General features: G+C 41.0%; 1 protein-coding gene across 1 annotated transcript in view; it reads right to left on the reverse strand.

The window, feature by feature from the left end:
• The window catches only part of PLCE1 (phospholipase C epsilon 1), a 326732-nt gene that overhangs the window by 274083 nt on the left and 28194 nt on the right, over positions 1 to 24455 (reverse strand). The window contains exon 2 of the mRNA XM_045022805.1: positions 11255 to 12839. Within this exon, the coding sequence (XP_044878740.1) occupies positions 11255 to 12457 (1203 nt within the window). The 5' untranslated portion in view covers positions 12458 to 12839. The remainder of the gene's footprint in view (positions 1 to 11254; positions 12840 to 24455) is intronic.

Here is a 24455-nt window from a genome sequence, read left to right on the forward strand (position 1 = left end):
TTCCTCCGTACCGGTCGGAGGGGGACGGCTAACTGTCGCCCCTGGTACCCAGTGCTCTGACAGAACAGAGCACGATGGGATCACACGTAGGCCTTTGGCCTGATGGCACGCCCAAGATGTACAGGGCAGCCACTGATGGGGGTCAGGGTCCTTGCCTGGTGCACCCGGAAGACTCTGGTGTGCACATCAGAATGGATGGCCATGGAGAAGTTAAAGCCCTGGGCAGAGTCTCCCTCCCAGCTCATGGCGCTCGATGCGGCACCAGGGATCGGTACCGTGAGGCCTACCGGTACCGGGAGCGAGAATGGGACCTGAGACTGGAGCAGTGCCGGGAGGCTGACCGAGATCTCGAGGCTCGACACCGGGAGTGGCTATGGGAGTCCAGTGCCTGGAGCGGTGCCGGGAGCTGGATCGGCACCGAGTGTACCAGGTCGGGGAATGGGACGCTGATCGGTGCCGCGGGTATGACCGGTACCGATATGGGGAACGGTGCCAGGACCGTGAGCGGTGCCGGCACCTGGCTTGGCGACAGGACCGAGAACATCTGCGGGACCGTGATCGTGAACGGTGCCGCTCTGTGGTGCCGACGCAGGGTGGCCTGAGCAAGACAGGCTCGCCGATAGACAATATAACCCGCACCGGTGGTGCCGGGGGTTGAAGCAGCGCAGGCTCTGTCATTGACATCAACTCCCCCGCTGTGGAAATGTTTCCGGCGTGGAGGGAATAGTGAGCTCAACCACGGCTTGCACCGGGGAGCGTTCAGGCGATGGACTCAACAGCTCTTCGGTGGCCGGAGTCGACGGTGCCGATATTGTCGGTGCCGCGGCAGGTATCAGAACCGGGCAGACCGATTTAGTATAGCGCTCGGCTGCGGAGCAGGCGGCTCTGACACAGCTGAAGAGCAAGCTCAACCGCGGCTCGTACCGGGGAGCGTGTCGGTACCGGACTCGACGGCTCTTGCATGGCCGGAGTGGATGGTGCCGATACTGTCGGTGCCGCAGCAGGTATAGGTGCCGGGCAGTGCGACTTAGTAGAGCGCTCGGCTGCGGAGCAGGCGGCTCAGACGCAGCTTAATAACAGGCTCAACCATGGTTCGTACCGGGGAGCTTTCCAGCACCGGACTCGACGGCTCTTGCATGGCCAGAGTTAGCGGTGCGGATATTGTCGGTGCCGCGGCAGACATCGGTGCCAGGCAATCCGACTTAGCATAGCGCTCGGGCTGTGGAGCAGGCGGCTCGGACGCAGCAAGAATCTTGTGCCTCTTCATCCTCTAGGAGAGGGGTCCATGCCAGGTGGACATCGGAGCTATCGACGGCCGGTGCCGAGAGGCCTTGGCGGTACCGGCGATCCGGTGCCGAGGGGGCGCTCCTTGAAGACTAACCAGCGCTCGGTGCCGAGAGCAGAGGAGCAAGAGCTGCCTCCGTCAGGAGCTGCTTGAGACGAAAGTCCCGCTCCCCTTTGTTCTCGGATTAAAGGCCTCACAAATGCGGCACTTATCTGTGAGGTGAGATTCCTTGAGGCACTTAGGAGAGGATCTCTTGTCGGCATCGGCTTGCGGCCGGCCGAGCATTATAAAACCCTGTGGACCGGGCATCGGACCCGGCACCGGGTGAGGGGAAGGGGATGAACCCCGAACCCTTGTGAAATAAATACACTATACTATATTACAAACAAATTAAATTAACTACAACTATAAAAATCTGAACTATATACGATACTTAACGAGAGAAACTACGAGTAGCTAGGGAAGTGGAGGTCAGCTAAGCCACGCTCCACTGTTCCAACGACCGACACGGGCGGTAAGAAGGAACTGAGGAGTGGGTGGGTCGGCTGGTGTATATATCCGGCGCCATGGTGGCGCCACTCTAGGGGGCGCCCAGCCGACCCACTGAGTTGCTAGGGTAAAAGTCTTCCGACGAATGTGCACGCGGCGCGCACACACCTACATGGAATGGATATGAGCAATCACTCGAAGAAGAACTTTAGAACTCCTTTCCCAAGCATAACCACAGGCAATGTTGCCAACGCTCACAAACATTTGATGTATTTCTTAAAGCCCCATGTCCTGGAGTTATGTGATATGTGAGAATCTCAGCCTTCATTTTAAAAAAATTTGGCCCTCATGGCTGTGAAGAAAAGCTTAAAGACTTGTACAGAGTGTATCTTGAAGGTTTTTTTAATAAGTAAAAGTAAAATAAAAAAATGAGGTTATCTTTTTGAACACTTGGAGTTGGCAATACTGTCTCTTGTTGTCTTCAGAGTTAGGTGCAAGACCTTTACATACAAGCTGGTATTACAATGGCCATTTTTGCGTCCTGTTTTCACTAGCTTTTCCTCTTTGGAACTTTTAGGTTTTGTGTTCAGGAACTGCATTGTGCCTAGTTGTTTAAAGAATTGCTTCTCCAAAAGAGATGAGCATTCTGTCCCCAAACCAGCAAATCATGTAAGTCCATGCTTAACTTGAAAGTCAATTGGAGTACTTGTGCACTTAAAAGTTCAGTAAATGCTGTATGTACTTTGCTGCCTTGGGGCTAGGATGCAAAGCATCTTGTAGGCTCAGCATTTTGTAGGCTCAAACATCACAGAAAATGTGTGTGGGAAGAGAACTATTTATTTTACAAAATTCATTGACAATATTTCACCATCCAAAAGTTATGAAATGTGTTGTCTAGAACAGTGATTTTCAAACCTTTTTTTCAGCAACCCAGTTGAAGAAAATTGTTGATGCCTGTGACCCAATGGAGCTGGAGATGAGGGGTTTGGGGTGTGGGAGGTTCTCAGGGCTGGGGCAGAGGGATAGGGTGCAGGGATGAGGGCTGTGGGGTGGGGCCAGGAATTAGGGGTTCAGTATGTGGGAGGGGACTCTGGGCTGGGGCGGGGGTGTGGGAGGGTTCAAGGCTCTGGGCTGGGGATGCAAGCTCTGGGGTGGGGCTGGGGAGGAGGAGTTTGGGTTGCAGGAAGAGGCTCCGGGCTGGGGCAGGGGATAGGGGCACGGGCTTACCTCAGGCAGCTCCCGGTCAGCAGTGCAATGGGAGTGCTAAGGCAGGCTTCCTGCCTGTCCTGACTCTGTGGACCATGCTGCAACCCGGAAGCGACCAGCAGCAGGTCTGGCTCATAGGCTGAGGCACGCAAGTGGCTTTGTGCGGCTCTCGCCCGCAGGCACCGTCCCCCCAGCTCCCATTGGCCGGGCCCCAGACCTGCTGCTGGAGCCAGACCTGCTGCTGGCTGCTTCTGAGGCGCAGCGCTGTGTCAAAACAGGTAGGAACTAGCCTGCCTTAGCCAGGCAGCACCCCCAATGGGACTTTTAATGGCCCAGTCAGCAGTGCTGATCAGAGCAGCTGCAACCCAGTGCCTTACATTCCGTGACCCGCAGTCTGAAAACCACTGGTCTAGAACAACAGGACTTCATATTTCATATCCAAGATGCTGTGATAGGTAGACTATAACTGAATGGAGCCTCTTTCCATTTTACTCATCACTACAGAAATTATACACTAAATAAAAAGGGAGAACTAAACATATGTGGTGACTGAACATTGATTTCCTCTATTTATATGTAGGTATCTGTTGGACAAGCAGACCTGTATATGGAATGTATACAAAGAGCAGCCATACACTATACAAAGACATTAATAATTTCCATTTTATCTATACATCTGAAGCCTCAACTCACCTTCTTACATCCCTTATTAACACTACAGTAGTCCAAGCAAACAGGAACATTTTTAGCAAGACAACAATCCAGTGCCTTTTCCAAACCAACACTGAAACAATCATGCAAAGAGATACTTAATCAATGGTACCCACATGTTCCACAGACCACAGACAGCACTATGCTGAGTGGTACAGCTATTCTACCGTGACAAGGCAATCTCACTGGTGTGGACAAGTGCTCTGATTTTCTTATTCAAAAGACCGTACTAATGTTCACTCAATTGTTCCAACAAAACATGCATACTCAGAGTGCACCAAGGGGAAAAATGTATGAAAAAAATCACATTAATTTATTGGCTATCATTTCCCTCTAAGATTGATTTTAATTTTTTTTTTAAACTCAGTAAATGTATTAAACACTTGGCTAGTACACAGTTCATTTGCAGGTATATGAAAACATCTATTAAGGACACTATAATAAAAAAACATGAGCAATATTACAGAACAACTTTTTACTACATTTTTATAAAAAAGATACTAGGAATGCTTGATGAATATTATGCGCAATAGGTCAATTACAGAATAGGATAAGTAAAGGAAATTCCAGAAACCATCATGTGGAAGGTGACAGGTTGGGAAACAGTGAAATTTGCAGATTTACATCACTGCTGTGTCTGGTCTTCAGTCCTAGGGCAAAAAAGGTACTCACTTTGCAATAATTCTTCTGGCAATTTTACTGAACATTTTCTTCTTTTGTTTGTTTTTAAACTACTTTTGTATGACAATTTTATGTACTGCTGATACTTTTCTTGAATTTGTAGATGTGTGACCATAAATTAAAATTAAATCTGCACAACCAAAATGTTCAACATCTTGCACTATATGCACTGATTGTGGCAGTGGTGGAAAGGTCAGGGAAAACAGTGTGCATGTAAAAGCAGATGGACTCTAATAACTGAAGGTAGAAATGCCTACAAGAAACTTAAAATACATCCATTCCTTAATTGAGCAATTGACAGTGTGATCTAATCTCAGCTAATGTCTGTTAAGTGAAAAGATACATAACTTGACATCCACTCGCTAGATTTGTGTAAATATGTGGTTCAGACTCATTCCCTCATTGGAATGTGGCCCATCTACCAAGTCATACACAAGTACAGACATCTGCATACTTTCACTATTTATGACTAGGGGCATCACATTAGCGAACCTTACCACAGAGCAACACTGTATGGTACAGTGAGATAATTTTACATATTTTTAATTGGAAAAGTACTAACATCCAGCAGATGAGAAGTTTTAGTAGAGAAGACTGATCTCTGATTTCTAAATAGGTAAAAATCACTCTATCCTTAACTACAAGGAATCTCAGATATTTTTATGAAGTCAAATGGATACAATCTTCAGAAGAAAAAACATTTTTCTTTTAAGGCATATATTGGTTTGTGAAACAAAATACTGTTTTAAGGTGTGGGAAAATGAGATTTCTCAGAATTATAGCACTTTTTAAAATCTCTTCACAATAAAATACCAAATTGGGGGCCAATTGTACCCTCCTATAAAAAGACACCTGCAGGAGAGGTAGAGGAACTCCACGAGATCATTGCTGTGGAGTTTTCCTTCAATATTCCCCTTGAGAGGGGGGCTTTGGGTACCAAGCGGAGGCAGGAATTCTGCTGCCAATAGCAGAGTCCTTCCGTAGCTGCACAGTATGAAGTTTCCAGAAGATGTTAAATGCTGCTTCAAGCAAAACTCCTGGTAGGGTTACCAAAGCCAGATGGGTCGAAGGGTAGAAGCCAGACTAAAGGCAGTCCACCAATCTTTCTGGTAGGGGGTTGAGAGTCAGGCTAACAACCTGACCACACAAAAATACTTTCTGTTATTATGGAATCAGCCCAGAGACAAGATGAGTCTGTCACAAACTTGCTAATACAAATCAACTATGGAGAACCACAGTCTGCTGGATATAAGCCAAGATAGTACTGGCCAACCAGCCAATACTATGATGATGGAGAATCAAAGCTGCAAGGAATTTCTGAAAGTGAAACAAGGTATCTTCACAGCTAAGGTTAACACAAGAATTGGATATTGGAATATTAGATCACTTTGGAGCACAGGTAGGACTTAAGTTACAGAGAAATGAAAATATTTGCTTGAGTATACTTGGACTGAATGAGATGAGGTGGACTGGCCAAGGCAAATCATCATTGAAAGGCATGAATGTTTTATATTCTGGAAGACAGGATGACAAAAACACTGGGAAGGCTTAGATATATTATTCAGCAAGGAAGCTAAAACACTGAAGGAATGGGAACCTGTAAACTCAAGAATACTGACTGCTTGCTTTGTGATGAACCATGCAGAAAAGTCACAGCTGTTCAGTGTTATATGCTAACAAGTGACAATGATGAACAGGTCAAAAACAGTTTCCATGAAAAACTGCAGCATGTCCTTAGTCAGACCAATAAAGATGACATTGCTTTTAAATATCCCGATGAGGATAACACAGGCTGGTGATGATAATACTGAATATGAACACATTATGGGCAGACATGGCATGCCAGGGCAGATTGACAATGGAGAACATTTAGTTAAATTCTATGGTCCATGCAATCTTTGCATTGTGGGTACATTATTTCCATGCAAGGAAAAGCAAATTGATATGGAAATCTAATGATGGCTTCTCCCAGAAACAGCTTGAGTGTGTTACCATTAGAAGAAGCTGGAGAACACTACCGTAGGACACTAAAGTGTATAGGAGTGCTGATGTTGGAAGTAACCACCATCTTCTTATTAGGATAATAACAATAAAACTAAATAAAGGTAAGGCCATGCAAGGCAAATGGCATCTATGATATTAGAAAGTTAGTATATCCAGAAATGAAGGCACATTTAAAACCGCAACTTAGAAATCAATTTGAAAAGTTAAAAACACTGATGGATGATGTAACCAAACAATGGCAGTTTCTCAAAGAAGCAAGTGTGGATGCAAAGATCTAAGAAAAAATAATGGCTCCAACCAAATATACGGAGGCTTGATGAAGACCAGTATTAAAGAAGGAAACGGCAGTAAAAGAGCTATTTCGCAACAAAAATATGCAGACAAAAGACAAGAAAGTTAAAAGATCAGCAAAAAAAGAGATGAGAGAATGTATGGAAAATAAAGCAAGAGAAGCTGAGGTGGCATACGAGAGAGGGGATTCTAAAAAGGTTTTACTAGTATCTGTAAAACTGACTTAATTCTCAAACCATTGTGGCCTTGTGAAGACTTGAGATGGTATAATTTTAACCACAAAGGAAAGGTAGAGAACCCATTAGACGGAACATTTCCAGCTGCCCTTAATCAGCCAGAACACTAACACAGAGAAATGTGAAGAAATAGCAGACAACTTATATCACTAAAAGTAATTGCCTTTGAGGAAGTAACTAAAGTCATAAACCAATTGAAGAGAGAGGTAAAACACCAGACTATGATAAGATAGATTCCAAAACATTAAAAGATAGAGAGGAAGTGATGATTAACTGCACCTGCAGATTGTATAGAATGGTTTAGGAATCCTAGACCTGTCCTAAAGATAAGACAAAAGGTGTATCTGCAAAATTCCCAAGGGGGGGGGGGGCGCGAGCCAGCTTATTTGTGATAACTGGAGAGATAACATTATCTGTACCTGGTGAAGCGTTTTGCATTATCATTTTGAATATGGTGAAAACTGCTGTTGATTAAATACTCCGGGAAGATCAGACTGGATGTCAATCCAGTAGGTCGTATCCAGACCAGATTTTCACAACAAGACTTGAGAAAAGCCTAGAATACCAGCAGAAGATGGTTTTTAACTTCTTTGATTTTTATGGAAGTGTTTAATATAGTGTCTACAGAAGCCTGCTGGAAGATCCTGAGGCACTCTGGAATTCCAGCAAAGATTTGAATTTGATAAAAGCCTTGTATGGCTAGTCTGCAGGCTGCATTTGGACAGAAAGCGTAGACATGGAATGCTTAAAAATTGCTATTGCATAATTATCCCCACTTCTCTTCTGCGCCGTCACAGACTGTGATGAGTAGAGTGACAGCTGCTGCCAACGACAATGGTATTGTTTGGGCAAGAAAAACTGTCAGACTTAGGTTTTGCAGATGATATTGTCATACTAGACACCAACTTGGACAAAATGAAAAAAGACTCTTTATGAGCATAAAAGCAGAAACAACTACAGTGGGATTGTGTGTCAGTACACAGAAGACCAAGACTATGGACGCAGGAGAGAATGCTGTCAATACAGGCACATATGTGATTGATGAAGAAGAATGTGGAAGAGTTGATGACTTCCTACACTTTGTATGTACAATATCTGTTCATGGCCAACTCACTAAAATAGCAAAGGCAAGAATCAGTGAAGCCAAAGGATCATTTTCTCATTTGTCAAACATCTGGAAGAAGATACATATATACACAGTAAAATGACATTGTTCTCCCAGGACTTCTGTATGCCTCAGAAACATGGCAGATAGTGGATGTACACAGGAGAAAGCTCAATGAATTCCACCAGCATTGAAAAGAATCTTGGGAATTTACCAGGGAGATTATGTAACCAATGTGGAAGTATTGTGCTGCATGGGTCAGCAGACTGGGGACTCAAATTATACAGACACAGTTCTGGCGATCTGGTCAGGTAATTAGGATACCCTATGACAGAAGCACAAGGTATGTCTTAGATAGAATTCCACCTGGAGGGAAAAGGCGGCATGAAGGACAAAGAATGATCTATTATATGATGATTGAAAAGGATTCTACCACCATGAATACAACTTAAGATGGATTCAAACATCTTGATCCAGACAGGCAGCAGTGCAAAAAATGGTTCACTTCATGTGCCACCAGGCACAGGAGACTATATCTAAGTTAGCAGTTGGGCCAAAACTAACTAAGTACTGTGGGAGGAGCAACACCATATAACTCCAGTAGAGAAGCTTCTGCAAGGTTCCAAGGTCTGGGGAATACTATGTCACAGAAATTGTGCTTCCATGGTTCCATACTCACTACTCCAGATTTGTTGTATTCTATCCTAGTTAGATTGGACTTTGGGTCAAATTCAGACCTTGTGCAGGCAGATTTTACTCCAAGTCAGTGGAGCTGTATTCACTAATATCAGGAATTAATTTTGACATTTTTAATCTCAAATTTATCCTTCCAAAAATAAAGAAATAAACCCAAAACAAATATATTTTTCTAAAACAATCAGAAACATTAGCAAGAGAGCTCTGAGATACGAGAAGCTGTTTTGTTTTAATTGTTCCAATTTCACTGACCAAAGCATTCAGGTACTGCATAAATAATTATGCTTTGAGAAATACCATTCTCTTTATCTCTCTCATAACTTGAGCCAAACATAAAAAGAAGCAGTAGCTTATGTAGAAAGTTCTACTTATACATTTTCTTGATTTCTTTATCTTATTTGCTTTTTAGAGTCTTCATGAACATAGGAATAGGAGAATTCATTAAAGAAGATACAAGCATAACAGGAATATTGCTCAACTCAACTGTAACAAATCAGTAACTTTGGAGATCCAACAAAAAGTCAGGCAGAGACAAACAAGGTAAAAAACTCTAGGTATTTCATTTTATTTTTGGCTTTCCTTTAAAAACCTTCTTCAGGAAATTGAGGAAAATTTCTCTACACAGTAGTGAGTTGGAACAGCTTGCTCCACACCCCCAATTCAGCAAAGCACTTAAATCCTATGGATTACTCACATGCGTAAGTACTTAAATCAGGGACCAAAAGAAAGTGCTCACCCTCTCCCATCTGATATGTGAAACAAAATTAGAAGTCCCTATAGATGTATTTCAAGTTTATTTTTTCTTCAACACTTTAAATAATTTAGAAAAAAAGTAAAATGAAAATATATAGGAAGTGTAAATTATACCAGGAAAATACAACTGAATAATGAATGAGAATAAATAATATTTAAATGTAATATGGACTACTACAGGAGAATTACTCACACACACTGAAGAAGATTTTCAAAGTCACAAATGCCAGGTAGTTGCCTTTGAAAACTTCTTCCACTTTTTCTGGATATGGATAGAGGGTTGTTTTTTTTTTAAAAGATGAAATTAAAACTCTTTCTTTAAACAGGCAGTCACATGGCCTTTTTGTCAGTCTTGTGATCTGACAATAGCAACAATATCCTTTGGAGTAGCAATGATTCCACCACTACTCCATATGTGACTAGTTGCTGCATTCCAAGAACTAGATACACTTGCTGTTCTTCGGACATATTGTTTACTAAGATTCTGCCCGAATCACAGGTATCCAAAGTGAATGTTAAAATGACAGCTGACTAGTCAAACTGTAAAATCAAGAACCACCTCAAAAATGGAGAATGGGTTTGATATCAGTATTTATACTCTTGAGATGATTGTCCAATCACAAAATACTACATCACTTACACATATTAGTGTTATGAAAATAACAGATGTTAACACGACTAAAGAGTAATGCTATGATTAATAAAATCAGAGTTCATTTTATATAAACTTATTACAACTGACTTTTAAATTATTTTAAATGTCATGGCAGCATATGGTTGGCAAAAGTGAAGTCAAATACCCAACAACACTGACATTAGATGCTGGCTGAACCTGATGCCAAAGAAAAGAACTTTAATCTTCCATTCTAAAATAGCATTTTGTTAGCAATATTGTGAAAAAAAGCTTTTTATAAATTCCATTGCCAAGTGTAGTTTCTGCTTCCAGTTCTATAGTGATGGAACTGCAGAACTCTGAACAGCATGATGTAAAAGTGCTTCACAATTAATATTATTTGTTTTGGAAGTGCCATATCATTTCTACAACTTTTTATGAGTTCATAATAATTGTGGATGAAGGCTTAGAATGATATTTAGTCAACAGAATGTAAGTTAATACACCATATATATCAATACACAGTATGCAACTGTCATAATATACATTATAAAGATATAGTTATTTATATGTGCAGAAGTAATGTTCAAACATGAAAATTCAGATGAAATATTGAGGTATTTTTTTTAAATACTTATTACTGCAACCTATATTTTTTCACTACAATCGTTCTATATCAATCCATATCATGGAACATTATAGTATTAGTGTGAAAATTGTAAGAAATAAAATAAAAAAAATAAAAATAAATCTAATTTTGAAACATTAATAATGTCTCTGTTTCATTTTTAGAAAGTCCATAAAAATGGATGATTTATTTTTATTCCACCTCTGATTAGAAACTCTTGTGCCAGTTTTTAGACAAAATGAGTTTAAGGATGAGACAAACCCTTCTAAAAAGGAGTGTTCAACATAAAAAATGGAAGACTTAATTAACATATTGCTATGCTAGTTGGTATCAACAGACAATCATAAAATGCATCTTAAATGTTATTCATAATAAAAGCTTGTTTTTGCATAGTGGTTGTGGCTATATTATGTCATATCTACAAGGTTGTGTTAGTTAAATCATGTAGTTTGACACCCTCTTCAAGAGCTTAACCAATAAACTATGTAATAATTTTGTTAAATCAAAACATCAGTTCAGTACATGTTTACATGAAAAAAAAATATTAAAAGCTTACCTCACACCCTATGGATTTCACAAGATCAGAATTTAATTCCTGACTTAAGGCTTGAATAGTTACATGTTTTGCGATAATCCTACAATGCTTTAAGTCACTCTTGTTTCTCCTCTGCTCCACATAATCCCAAGCAACATCTCCAATATGCCCTGAAGGTAAAGTCCTAACAATTGCCCTGGTTCCAGTATAAACTGATTTTTTAACCTCCTTATCATTTTTACAAAAACGTCTGATTAGTAAAGTGGAACGTTCCTTTTTGTTTCTATAAAATTCCTCCATCCCTTCTTCACAATTATCACTGCAATCTTCAAAATGACTCAGAAAAGGCTTCGAGGGCATTTTTCCAGTAAAATTACCACCATAGAAGCTGTGACTTGAGCATGCCACTCTAACCTTTCGTGCTGCTCTTTCCACACATAAAAACTTGTCCCTTAAAGTGTCACAGTTATCACACAACTGTTGTCCATTTTTATTGTCACAATTATTTGTCAATTCCATTAATTTACAAGTGCAGGCTGTTGAATCACTGGTGTGATCATTACCAACATTTACATGCTGTAAACAATCACCCAAAATGAAGCTGTTGTGTAGTGTGCACAAAGCTTTTGATATATTTCTTTCACTAGCATAGCGAAAGTGAAACACTGCTACATTATCAACATCATCGGTGCCACTTTTATTTACCACTGACTGGTTTCTTAATGACTTCATCTCTACTGAAGGTCTATCCATCTTCAACTGAATTTCAGCAAACATGGTCCTTTCCTGTGAAGTAGAAATTCCAGTTTCCAAGCATGTGTGTTCTTCTGCTAAAGAATCACATGATTTATGTAACTGGTTATGCGGAACACTGCTCTTGCATTTTTTCTTTATAATGTTGCAATTCATGTTAAGAAACTCCACTGAACCAGGGATGCATGTGTTTTTCTCCCAGAAGTTTTCATTATTCCTGTTATCAGTCATTTCTTCTCCATTTGCCAAAGAGAAAATTTTGGGCAGCGAGCCCTGAAGATGTTCTTCTTTAAGTCTGTGTAAGTACGAGAAAGTATGTGTAGTCTGCCTTCCTTGATTAGCAATATGTCTTTTTATAACGTTGGTGTCCAAAGCATTTTCACTATTTTCATCTCCAGCTGACTGATCAGGTATCACTTTACCCTGTGTCACAGACACAAGTACAGAAGCTGCCATTTCCTCAGAGGTCATTTTGACAAAGTTTTTAGATAATATTCTATTTTTCCTCACTGATAATCATACCATGATTTCAGTGTACGAAAATTCAGTGTTAAATTATCAGTGTAGACACACTGTGTAAAAACACATTGAATCCTTTATTACTTTTAAAAGCATATGCATTACGAACTACAAAGCTTTACCAGCTGTGGATTACTGATGTGAACTACAGATTTTCTTAAAGCAGTTTTTAAATGTGATATTGCCAGTTGACAATTTTCTTTCCACTGTCAGCATTTCTGTCATATGCAGGGTACTGTTTGTTGCTACAGTTTGTAGAAAAAGAGCATATTTGAACATATAATCCATCACAAAGATGTATCTCACCATATAACATCCAATGTTAATTAGTTTCCTGCAAGAAAAAGACAATGTGTTAAATTCCATGGTATGAAATGCATAGTCATAACAACAACCAGAAATAGTATGTAAAAGCTGTTCATAGAATGTTAAGAGGACACAGTCAACTTGAAATCTAATGAACTGAAAAAAAATAAGTTGAAAATAGTTTCAGGAAGTATCTGTCTTAGGGAACATCTACACAACGAGCAGCAGCAATTCTCAGAGCCAGGTCAACTAACTTGGGCTTGCAGGGCTCACGTTGCAGGGCTAAACACAATAGTGTGGATGTCTGGGCTTGGGTTTCAGAACCTGGGCTCCAGCCCTGTAGTACAAGCCCTGCAAGCCCAAATCAGTTGATCGGGCTTGAAGACTCACTGCCACAGGCTTTTTTGCTGTATAGACATCCCCTTAAACTCCCTCCATCAATATTTACGGTTTTACAACCACATTTTCTTATTTTAAAAAATGTTCTCCACACTATTGTATGAAAAAAAAAACCCCAAACAGGAAAATTTGACTGTATGGGGTGAAACTGTGAAATTGAACATGCATAATATAAACAAACAAAGTGAAAAATACTTGGTTTTATGTGATATCTTTCAGAATTATTTTAGGGGTTACTTATCACTAAAGTTGGTAAAATATTTTCAGAAAAGTTCAATTATTGATGTCCTTTGAAAAATAATTGATTATTTTCATCAAAATTAAAGAGATAGACACACAGTAGGGGGGAAGTTACAACACACATGGAATGGTCATGCCTTAACAGGTTTTTTTTTTTAAAAAAAAGATTACATGACTATCCTTAATTGCCCTTAAACCTTGCCACTACGAGGTAACTCATTTCTTCTAGTCAAGTGTCTTGTGTCAAGGCTGCTACCACCGGTACAGCAGAGGAGATGTGAGAGAAAAGTAAAAAGACAGTTGTGCAGGGACTTGAGGGCAAGGACAGAGGATTGAACTTGGTATGAAGGAGGAAAAGCCAGAGAAGAGATCTAACGGAACATGACATGGTCAGTGTGACATTACGCTTCATAGTCGTTATGTAAATATGCTTATGGTATGGACATGACATAACTGAGATGTACTTTATGCAAGATGACTCATGTAAGGTATCATTAAAGGTTATGATATACTGAATGTGTTTATCCAACTTGTATGCATGTATTATTTTTGTATCTGAATCTGGGAATATTGACCAGGTCTCTGTGTTTCAAATGTGCTACATTAGATGAGGCCAAACAATGTTAGTGGCTTATTGAAGAAATGAACGCAAGCATAAAGATTACCCCAGGAACAGTGTGCAATAGAAACCTCTCAGAGATAGCTCTACACAATGGGAACTGTTTGACCCAGGTCAAAGCAAAAAAAAGCTTTCCATTAAGTTTGTAGAAAAACAGTAAGTGGGGGTTGGGGGGGGGGGAGATATAAAAGAGGGACAATGACAACATGTGGGGGTCCTCACTCTCCCTACAACACCACACCTGAGGAACAAAGACTGAACTGTCAGAAGTGATAGTCCCAGGCTAAGATCTGTAGCCTGTGTATGAAAACCTGGAAAAACCAAGGCAACCTTAAGAATCTGCCAACCTGTTTATCATTCAGGGTGAAAATTTTCTAATTTATATCCTACCTACCTAGTGTGTCAAGCTTAGTTTGCATGTTTTGTTTCATTTGCTTAGTAAACTGCTTTGTTCTGTTCGCTATCTCTTGAACCACTTAAAAACTGCCTTTTATAGTTCATAAAATTTGTTTTGTTTATTATTAAACCCAGTTTATGCAATTTCTAATGGGGGAGGAGAGAAGTCATGCATCTCTCTCTTCACGTTGAGGAAGAGGGAAAATTTTATGAGCTTGCACTGTACACTGTACAGTGCAAGACCGTATTATTTTGGGTTTGTCTCCCAAAAGGGGTGGGCACGTGAGTGCTGGGGTAGCCCTGTCACACAGAGCTGACTTCAGTCTGTGTCTGCAGCGGGGTGGGCCCCTATCTCTGTGTGTGCACACTACAAGAGGCCAGAGAGCCTAATTCAGGAAAGCAGGGAGGGGGAACCCAGGTTGGTTGAGCAGGAGAGGCTCAGTTAAACCCCAGTACATCAGGTGTCATCCCAGACAGGAGGGGGAGTCCAACCTGTCACAGTCAGAACAAGCATTTTAGTACAGTAACTCCTCACTTAAAGTCATCCCGCATAACGTTGTTTCATTGCTGATCAATTAGGGAACATACTCATTTAAAGTTGTGCAATGCTCCACTTTTACGTTGTTTGGGTGCCTGCTTTCTCCACAGCTGGCAGTCTCCCTACGCCCTCTCCCTCCCCAGCGCTTCCCACCCACCAACAGACCCTGCGGATCAGCGTCTTCCCCCTCCCTCCCCCTCCCTCCCCGCCGCGGCAATCAGCTGGCTTGTGGCATTTTGGAGGCAGGAAGAAGGAGCGAGGACTCGGCACGCAGGCTCCTCCTTCCTCCTCTGTCTCCTGAAAGCCACAAGCCAGCTGATTGCCCCAGGCAGGAGGGAGGGGGGAGTAGCGAGCACTCGGCGTGCAGGTTCCTCCTCCCTCCCCTGCCTCCCGAACATGGCAATCAGCTGGCTTGTGGCCTTTAGAAGGGAGGGGCGGGAGGGGGGAGGAGCCAGGACACAGCATGCGAAGTAAAGGGGAGGAGGTGATGGGGGGGAGAAGAGGCAGGTCAAGGGTGGGGGCTTGGGGGAAGGGTGGAGTGGGCAGGCTGAGGCTTGAGCCCCCTGTCCCTGGTGTTTGCAGAGTAGGGGAAGCTGCTCTGGAACCTTACCCCCCACCCCCTCATTTACATTAATTCTTATGGGGAAATTGGAGTCAGTTAATATCATTCCACTTAAAGTCACATTTTTCAGGAACATAACTACAACGTTAAGTGAGGAGTTACCGTATGTACATTTTGTACAGATTGGAAGGATTAATGTGAGTATCAAGGAGGCCAAAGAGGAGGTATCAAAAGGGGAAATTATGAGAGCCTGGATGAGAGTTTTTGCAATAGGGACTGAAAGAAAATGTGTGAGGTGGGAAGTTCCCTGAGTTGAGGAAGGGGATCCCAGGTCACCAGCCACTTGCCTCTGCCCAAGTCCCAACCCTTTCCCCTGGAAGGAGGGAAAGAGTTAAACCCCTGGAACAAGTTCTATATTAAGCAATAAAATACTTATTGTGGTGAGGCAACACCAGGAGTAAACCCAGGTAAGGATCTCTAGCACAAGTGGCACAGTTTCTCCTTGGTGCAACATATATCATACAACCCTCCCATGCTTAGCTAGACAAGCATATGCTCTCTGTTCTGAATCAACTCAAACCTCCTTGCTTCCACAAAACATCTCTAAAATATGTCCTTTCCTATCCAGCCACATAGCGAAAACTCATCTCACATATCTACTATTGTAATATCCTTCTCTCAGGGCTTGACAAATGCAAACTTGTACACTCATATCAATGCAGAATGTTGCTGCAAAGATCAATTTCCTAGCCAGTCTCTGACCACATCTCCACTCTCTTTGCATCCCCCTTTTCTATCACATCAAACATAAGCTACTGGTCTTCACTTTAAACCCCTCCCAAGTTATTGCCATCTTATCTATCATCTCTCATTCACCACTGTGATGTCAACTCTCACCTGTGATCACCCCATGAAGTCAGACTCTATCCCCATTTATTACATTTTCAAACAAGCTCCTTACTTCTTTCTCTCATGCTGGACCTCATGTTTAGAAGGAACTCCACATAAACATCCACAAAACCAACACCTTTAAAACCAGGAGTTGGACTCCTAGGTATTATAGTGTAATACAAATAATTAACAACAAGCTTGAGCTCCAGGGAGGTTGTTGGTCTTTGTCAAAATGACAAAAAATTGGGAGGGTTTGTGAGGAAAACTAAGGAGTTAACTTTTGACAATGCTGAATTTGAATGGCAATCCAGCAGGAGATGTCAGAATGACAGGCTGAGATGTGGAAATGAATGGATGAAAAAAAACTCAGGAGCAAACAAATTAAAGAGTCATCAGCATAGAGATATTAACTAAAGCCATGTGGAGCAGATAAGATCACCTAAAGCAGGGGTGCTCAACCTATGACCCACCAGAGCATTTCCCAACCTATGACCCACCAGAGCATTTCCTAAGGCCGGCAGCCTGCTTCAATGCAATATACTAACAGCTGATTCATTAGAGTTTTTTCATCGTGTTTACATGATTTTAGTTTACACAAGTGTGTAAAAAGACAATACTGTACCTAGACACAACCTAAATATGTACCAAACAAGCAGAACTTAAAATATAAATCAATACAGGTGACTTTAAATCTCTTTGGCCACACAAGGTTGTGCTTAGGTTTATGAATCCCTCCTGTGTAATAAGGCTGGGCACCACTGATCTAAAGAAATGACAAAGAAAATAAAAGGGCCAAAGGATAGATTCCTGTGGAATCACTATGGCAAGCAGAACAGAGGATGACCAGACAAAAAAAAGAGACGTTTAAGGAATAGCCAGAGAGATAGAAGCAGAACCGAGAGAGGCCAGTCCAAAGAGGATAAATCATTAAAAAAAAAAAAAGCATTCTAAAATAAACAGCTGTTTCTTGTCACCTAACTCTATTAAAACTAATCATTTTTTTTAAATTACCACCTGCAGTTACAGCATTTTAGTAAAATCAAGCTCTCATTTAATTCTGAAAATCTGCTTACACACTTGACCAATTTTCTTACCATTAGAGAATCTTCCCCAAATGAAATATTTTAAATAAAACTAGTTACTTCTGCTTAGATCACATCCCTCAATTTTAGCCAGTTGGGGAATGAATGGATCAGAAAAAGCACACGTCAATGCCCAAAACTCTGTCCAGGGGTTGGGGGTTCCTCAGCAATAATGTTACATGCCACACCTCTGCCCTCAGGGTGGACTGATTTAAATCACACTATTTTAATTATGATTTAATTCAGCAAGGGGAAAACTGATTTAAATCAGTTTCAATCTTGTTTTACCTTGGTATTTACTTATTTACCAAAAGGAAGGTTGAACCTCAATGGTTGGTAAAACATGTTGATTTGCAACTAAATATAAGCCTTTACACTAAATTTGGCACTTTTTTTTGCTAACTAGGAGAATACACTATAACTATACACATCTATTTCAGCTATTATATAGCTTATGTTATATTTATTCAGATTCTTAATGTTTATATTTTTAATCTTAGAAAATAGTGAATTGTGCACAAAGACCATCTTTTTTTTTAAATTAAACAACCTTAAATGTGCTAGATACATAATAAAAAATCCAAAAGGTTTATCAAAATGTTTTGCTTTTAAAACTAACTGATTTACTAAACAAAGGAAGACTTGTAGTTAGTGAATCAAACTGATTGTTTCTGGTCACCATGTCCTTCCAGATTTTAGAATTATGTGGTCTCATTCTCTCATACCTAGTTTTTATTCATAGATTAGAAGAGGACAACAAGCTTTCCTTTTTCAACTCCTAATCTTTTTCTTAACTCTGAATGAACTAGTCATTCAATTGAGCTAATTGACTAAGCTGAAATTTAAAAAAATATTCTCCTCTCCACATGCAACAGAGGTTACTGTTATCAAAAGGTGCTTTAAACAACTCTAGTGCAAGGTGCCTATCTGGTGACTTCTACCAGTTCGGTGACTTAAGTTCTTGAAAACCTGGCAACAAACATGTATTTTTAATTAACTTAAATGTTAATAAGTGGTGCATTTAGGCCTGAACATAGGTAGTTATATTTTCAAATTTAATTTTAAACAGGTTTATTTAAAAAAAAACTGTATTCCATTTAATTAAAAAAATTCCAATTTAAAACAGAAAAATCTGTTTTTTTTAAATCACTGATTTTTATCTACCCTGACCCATCACCCTAAACAGATATGAAAACTTTTATTTGCAACTTTTCCCACATCACACTTAGGGAAAATGCCCACAGAAGTTTCCACTGAACCTTTCTGCATTAATCTCTATGGATTACTACCCTGTGCCTTCAAATCCAACCCTCCCACTGCTATGGCTTCTGGTCAGGCACAGGCAAGGAGCCACTGGCATGGGGATCTGCAGTCCCACCTTCATGAGCTGCCAAACCCTCGTTTTAAGGGATGATGCAGCTGAAACCCCTCAGATTCAAGTCAATAGACTTTTCTACTTACATTTTGGCCTCCTGTGGCTTTTAATGTGGAGGACATGATTGGCTTATTATTTTAAACACCCTGTGTTTAAAATCAATTTTAAAGTATAGGGGTAAAAAACATCTTTTTAATTTTGCTTTCTCTAGATACCTTGTTTATATTCTTCCAACTCCTGTGCCGTACTGCACTAGATCTCTTCTAATATAAGAATGATGTTGTAGAGATCAAAATATATACATAAATTCTGTACTATTTTTGGAGGATTTCTTTCATCTATCAATACACCTCAGACTACCAATTCACCTTTCCTGTCTGCACAAGAAATTTCCAGCCAACCTAAAAAAAAAGTAAATTTACTATACCATATTCATAAATATATTTCCTGTGATGCTGCTAAACCAGAAATAAAGAGAAAATGCTATGAATGGTGACTGAGAATAATGTATTTATTGCTTCAGTAACTGATTCTTTCAAAGCAACTAATTTATTTAAGGCAGAAAAAGCTTACAACATTGGTATGCAACTTAATTTTAGAGCATTCACTCAAGACCAGAAAACTGATCAGTAAATGGTAATTTACACCATTCAACATGTAAAAACATTGACGTTAACATAGTACCTGTGCACCAGCGTAAGAAGCTACTAAAATAAAATAATATTTTGAAACATTCTGGAAGCCTATGGGCATTTTCAACGGTAAACATTTCTGTGGCTAGGGTTATATATTGTAGTTAATCCATGCTCACTTAGTTCGGCACTCTGTCCCCCTCTGGTAGTTGCTAGGCCTAGAGATTGACAAGTCTGCTACCACCCTAGCTAAAAGCTGGGATTTTTTAGCTAAACCCTTTTTTAAAGTATAGCGTGCATTCCTCCACCTATGGAAAACTAGCACCAGGATGCTAGTTACCACCTCTGCAGAGATATGCAAATAAGGATGGCATGGGACGTCCCCCTTTCTGCATACTTGCACATGAGCAGTCAAAATCTGGGGAGTATAGAAAACTTAAAATATAAATATAAATATATATATATATATATATATATATACATACACACACACACACCAAATATGCAAACAATGTTTAAAATTATCCCAATTAATATTATTTTGCCAAAAAGCACTCAAAACATTATGATGTATAAATAATTTTGAATATAAAAGCACATGGGACAACCTACAAAAGCCTGCACCTTGGTTATAGCCTCACACGGAGATTTTCTAAAGCCACTAAATAGCTAAAGAAATCCACTAATAACTACACTGGTACATTTCTGACATCATTTACGCCTCAAATGAAATATATTCCCTCTATCAGTACAGAAAAGTAAAAATGTGGAAAACTAGATCCAAAAGGTGAATCACCTTGGATTCAAAGGTCTGCCAACAAAATAAGTGAATAATTAAAAGATAACATGGCAATATTTCAGCACTCACATTCACAAAATGTTTTAGGTTGTAAACCATAAGACTCTAAAACCAATTTAATAAAGGACATTTTTCATCTATATTCACTTAGCTTAATTACTGGTACAGTGTTTTAAGATTTAAAGTGCCAGCTAGTACTGACTATTATTTAGTAACTTCATATTTAAATAAATAATTAAATAAAAAACCTAGAAATAAGTTATAAAAAGAAGCTAGGTAAAAATGTGTTTACACCCCTACCAACCTAAGTCCTGGTCTAAACTACGGGGTTAGGTCGAATTTAGCTGCGTTACGTTGATTTTAAAATGAATGCGTCTACACAATCAACCCCATTCCATCAACCTAAAGGGCTCTTAAAATCGACTTCTGTACTCCTCCTCGGCAAGAGGAGTATCACTAAAAATCGACCTTGCTGGGTCAAATTTGGGGTAGTACAGACGCAATTCAATGGTATTGGCTTCTGGGAGCTATTCCAGAGTGCTCCAATGTGACCGCTCTGGACAGCACTTTGAACTCCGATGCACTAGCCAGGTACACAGGAAAAGCCCCGGGAAATTTTGAATTTCATTTCCTGTTTGGTCAGTGTGGCGAGCTTAGCAGCACAGGTGACCATGCAGTCCCCCCAGAATCGCAAATGAGCTCCAGCATGGACCAAAAGGGAGACACTGGATCTGATTGCTGTATGGGGAGAAGAATCTGTGCAGGCCAAACTCCGATCAAAAAGAAGAAATGCTAATATATATGCCAAGATTACACAGGGCATAGTGAAGAGAAGCTACAACAGGGACACACAACAGTGCCACATGAAAGTTAAGGAGCTCAGGCAAGCCTTCCAAAAGACAAAGGAGGCAAATGGTTGCTCCGGGTCAGAGCCCCATACATGCCACTTCTATGATGAGCTGCATGACATGGTAGGGGGGGACCCTATCATTACCCCACCCTTGTCTGTGGACACCTCACACAAAAGGAAGGAGGATTTTGCAGATGAGGAAGAGGAGGAGGAGGAGAACACGATGCAAGCATCATGCACCTTTTACAGCCATCCCACGCTGATGTCGGTGAAACGTCCCTTGTGATCCACCAGTGCCTGCAGCACCACTGAAAAGTACCCCTTGCGCTTTACGTATTGGTTGGCAAGGTGGTCCGGTAGAGGGGGGCGGTCAGGGGATGGAGAACAGGGACGGTTGGGATGGGAGTCCTGGGGAGCCTGTCAGGGAGTGGGGATGTGGATAGGTGTCGGGAGGGCAGTCAGGGGACAGGGAGTAAGGGGGGGGTTGGATAAGGGAGTAGGATCCCGGGGGGCAGTTAGGGGCAGGGGGTCCCGGGAGAGGGTGGTCAGGGGACGAGGAGCAGAGGGCGGTTGGATAGAGGTAGGAGTCCCAGGGGGGCTGTCAGGGGGCGGGTGTGTTGATTAGGGGTCAGGGCAGTCAGGGGACAGGGGGATTGGATAGGGGGCGGGGGTCCCGGGAGGAGGTGGTCAGGGGACAAAGAGCGAGGAGGTTGGATGGGCTGGGGGTTCTGAGGGGGGCAGTCAAGGGGCGGGAAGTGGGAGGGGTTGGATGGTGGCGGGGGCCAGGCTGTTTGGGGAGTCACAGCCTTCCCTACCCAGCCCTCCACACAGTTGCGCATCTCTGATGTGGCCCTCGGGCCAAAAAGTTTGCCCACCCCAATCTAGTTTGATGAAATGAACAAAGTCCTTCTATCATCCGCCATCTCAGTCAAATCCACCAAGATTACTAATCTCCCTCTCCATTCTCTATGGCTGTTGTGAATCACAGACCCAGGAAAATGCACGTGCCAACAGCAGTTTCACGGCTGACCAAACATTTTTCACTATTGCACTCCTTTTCCCAGATGCTGAAAGAACTGGCAGTGTTGACTTTATGTAAATAAATCCAGTCGTGAAATTCCAACTTCTCCCACAACTGAGTAAAGATCATTGGATGTACTGTTAATTCCCTTGGATTTAAGTTGGTGAAAATAACCAGTCCAACTTCATATCAAGAAGTCCAGCTAAGTGACACACTTGATTTTTTTTCAGATGACTCTCCACCCAAAAAGGAAGAGAGCTTCAAAGGGGTTATACTGTACATTTTCTCTGATTTTTCATAATGAAACCATGACAAAAAATTGTATTGCATTATATATTGTAGATGGTCTTCCCTTTCACCGGACACTGTCATTTCAACATAGCTAGGGAAACTGCCCGGGTCTGAAGATTTATGGGACGTGCTAATTACATTGCCATACACTTAACCTGCCAATCACCACTACAATCTTGACTAACAGGAACGTCAACAGTGTTCAAAGATTTTGCAGAATCTAGAGATCTCCCTTTGCTTCACTGGAATCACCAACATAACGTAGCAACTAAAGTCAGGGTAGTAACAGATGAACTTGTGCAATGCAGGCTTATGGATCCTTCTTCCATTCCAACTGCATCAAACTTTGCAGTGAGCATTTGAATTTTGACCCCAGATCTACACATGACACCATAAACCCTAATGTTTTTTTACAGAGCATCATTATCTCCATACTAATAGACTGCAATGTGCTTATGCTTTATCTCACCCAAGTCTTATTTTCTGAGGATCAAAATGAATTCCTAAAAATACTCTAGACTTCTAAAAGAACATATCTACCTACAGTTACTATCTACACTTTTCAATATTTTATAGAGAAAAGCAACGATAGCATTGAAGACAGACATGTAGTTGTACCATTGCTTCCACTGATAATTCAGAGTTTCTGTAGTTCTGAAGATCCCCTGGTCGCTTCAAATACACTACCTGGAATGGAGGATGAATCCGGATGGGGTTTTTTTTTTTGGCATCTACTGTATAGATGCATGAGGAATGGATTTAGATTGCCTGAATTTATTATTATTCATCTCCCGCATTTTCCCCCTACATCACCTGATGAATCATCTCTTCTTCGCCCAGATGGAATTCCTGACTCATCCATTTTGTCTGCTCCCAACCAGAAAACTCCAAAACCTAACTGACCATTTCCACCCATCTACAACAGGTCACTTATTGGCCTACTGTATGGAATCCTATTAAGCCTCTCCCATTTCTGCAGTAACTACACAGAAGAAAGAAGTTTACCAAAAGATATGCTGTTTACCCCCCAGTTATTACTGGCATCTCTTACATGACAAAAAGATGCCTGGTAGCCCAAAGTCTTACCCAGTTTAAGGTGTTGGCTCCGTATGGGTTCACACAATTACTGTCTCTTACAGAAGGAGATTATCTCAAATTCAACTGCTGTTTACTTCCATTTGTTTTTTACATTATGGTTAATAAAAGTTCAGATGAATGTTCTCTGGTGTTTGGTGTGCTCTTTCAAATTAAATCCATCACAGAATTAAATCCATGACAGCAGTTACAAAGTGTATATTCATGTGTCCATTTTCTCTTCTTAAGTAACAGATCAGTGTTGAGCTGTTGCAATTAAGGCCAACAGAAAGATTTATGACTGAAAGTTATGAATTCATAGCTGAGAGACAGACATCTGGTCTGACCTAATATTCCTTATACTTTCTACATTGCAACTGCCTTCACAGCATTTACAGTGGCTCAATAGCCATCAAGGCCTGATATGGCCTCATTAGCATGTACTATATAACCCTATCTTCTTCTAGGCTTTAAATTAAAAAAAAAAAAGTGTGTGAACTTAGGCTCAAAGTACGTCGGGCAAAAAAGCCAAGAAGTTGAAATTTAAGGGAACAGATATTGGAAGTAATAAAATTAAGAGAACGCATTCGTAGAATCATAGAATATTAGGGTTGGAAGAGACCTCAGGAGGTCATCTAGTCCAATCCCCTGCTCAAAGCAGAACCAACACCAACTAAATCATCCCAGCCAGGGCTTTGGAGATTCCACCACCTCCCTAGGTAATCTATTCCAGTGCTTCAACACCCTCCTAGCGAAATAGTGTTTCCTAATATCCAACCAAGACCTTCCCCACTGCAACCTGAGACCACTGCTTCTTGTTCTCTCATCTCCCACCATTGAGAACAGCCTAGCTCCATCCTCTTTGGAAAACCCCT

This window comes from Mauremys mutica, chromosome 7, assembly GCF_020497125.1.
Source record: "Mauremys mutica isolate MM-2020 ecotype Southern chromosome 7, ASM2049712v1, whole genome shotgun sequence".
Lineage (NCBI taxonomy): Eukaryota > Metazoa > Chordata > Testudines > Geoemydidae > Mauremys > Mauremys mutica.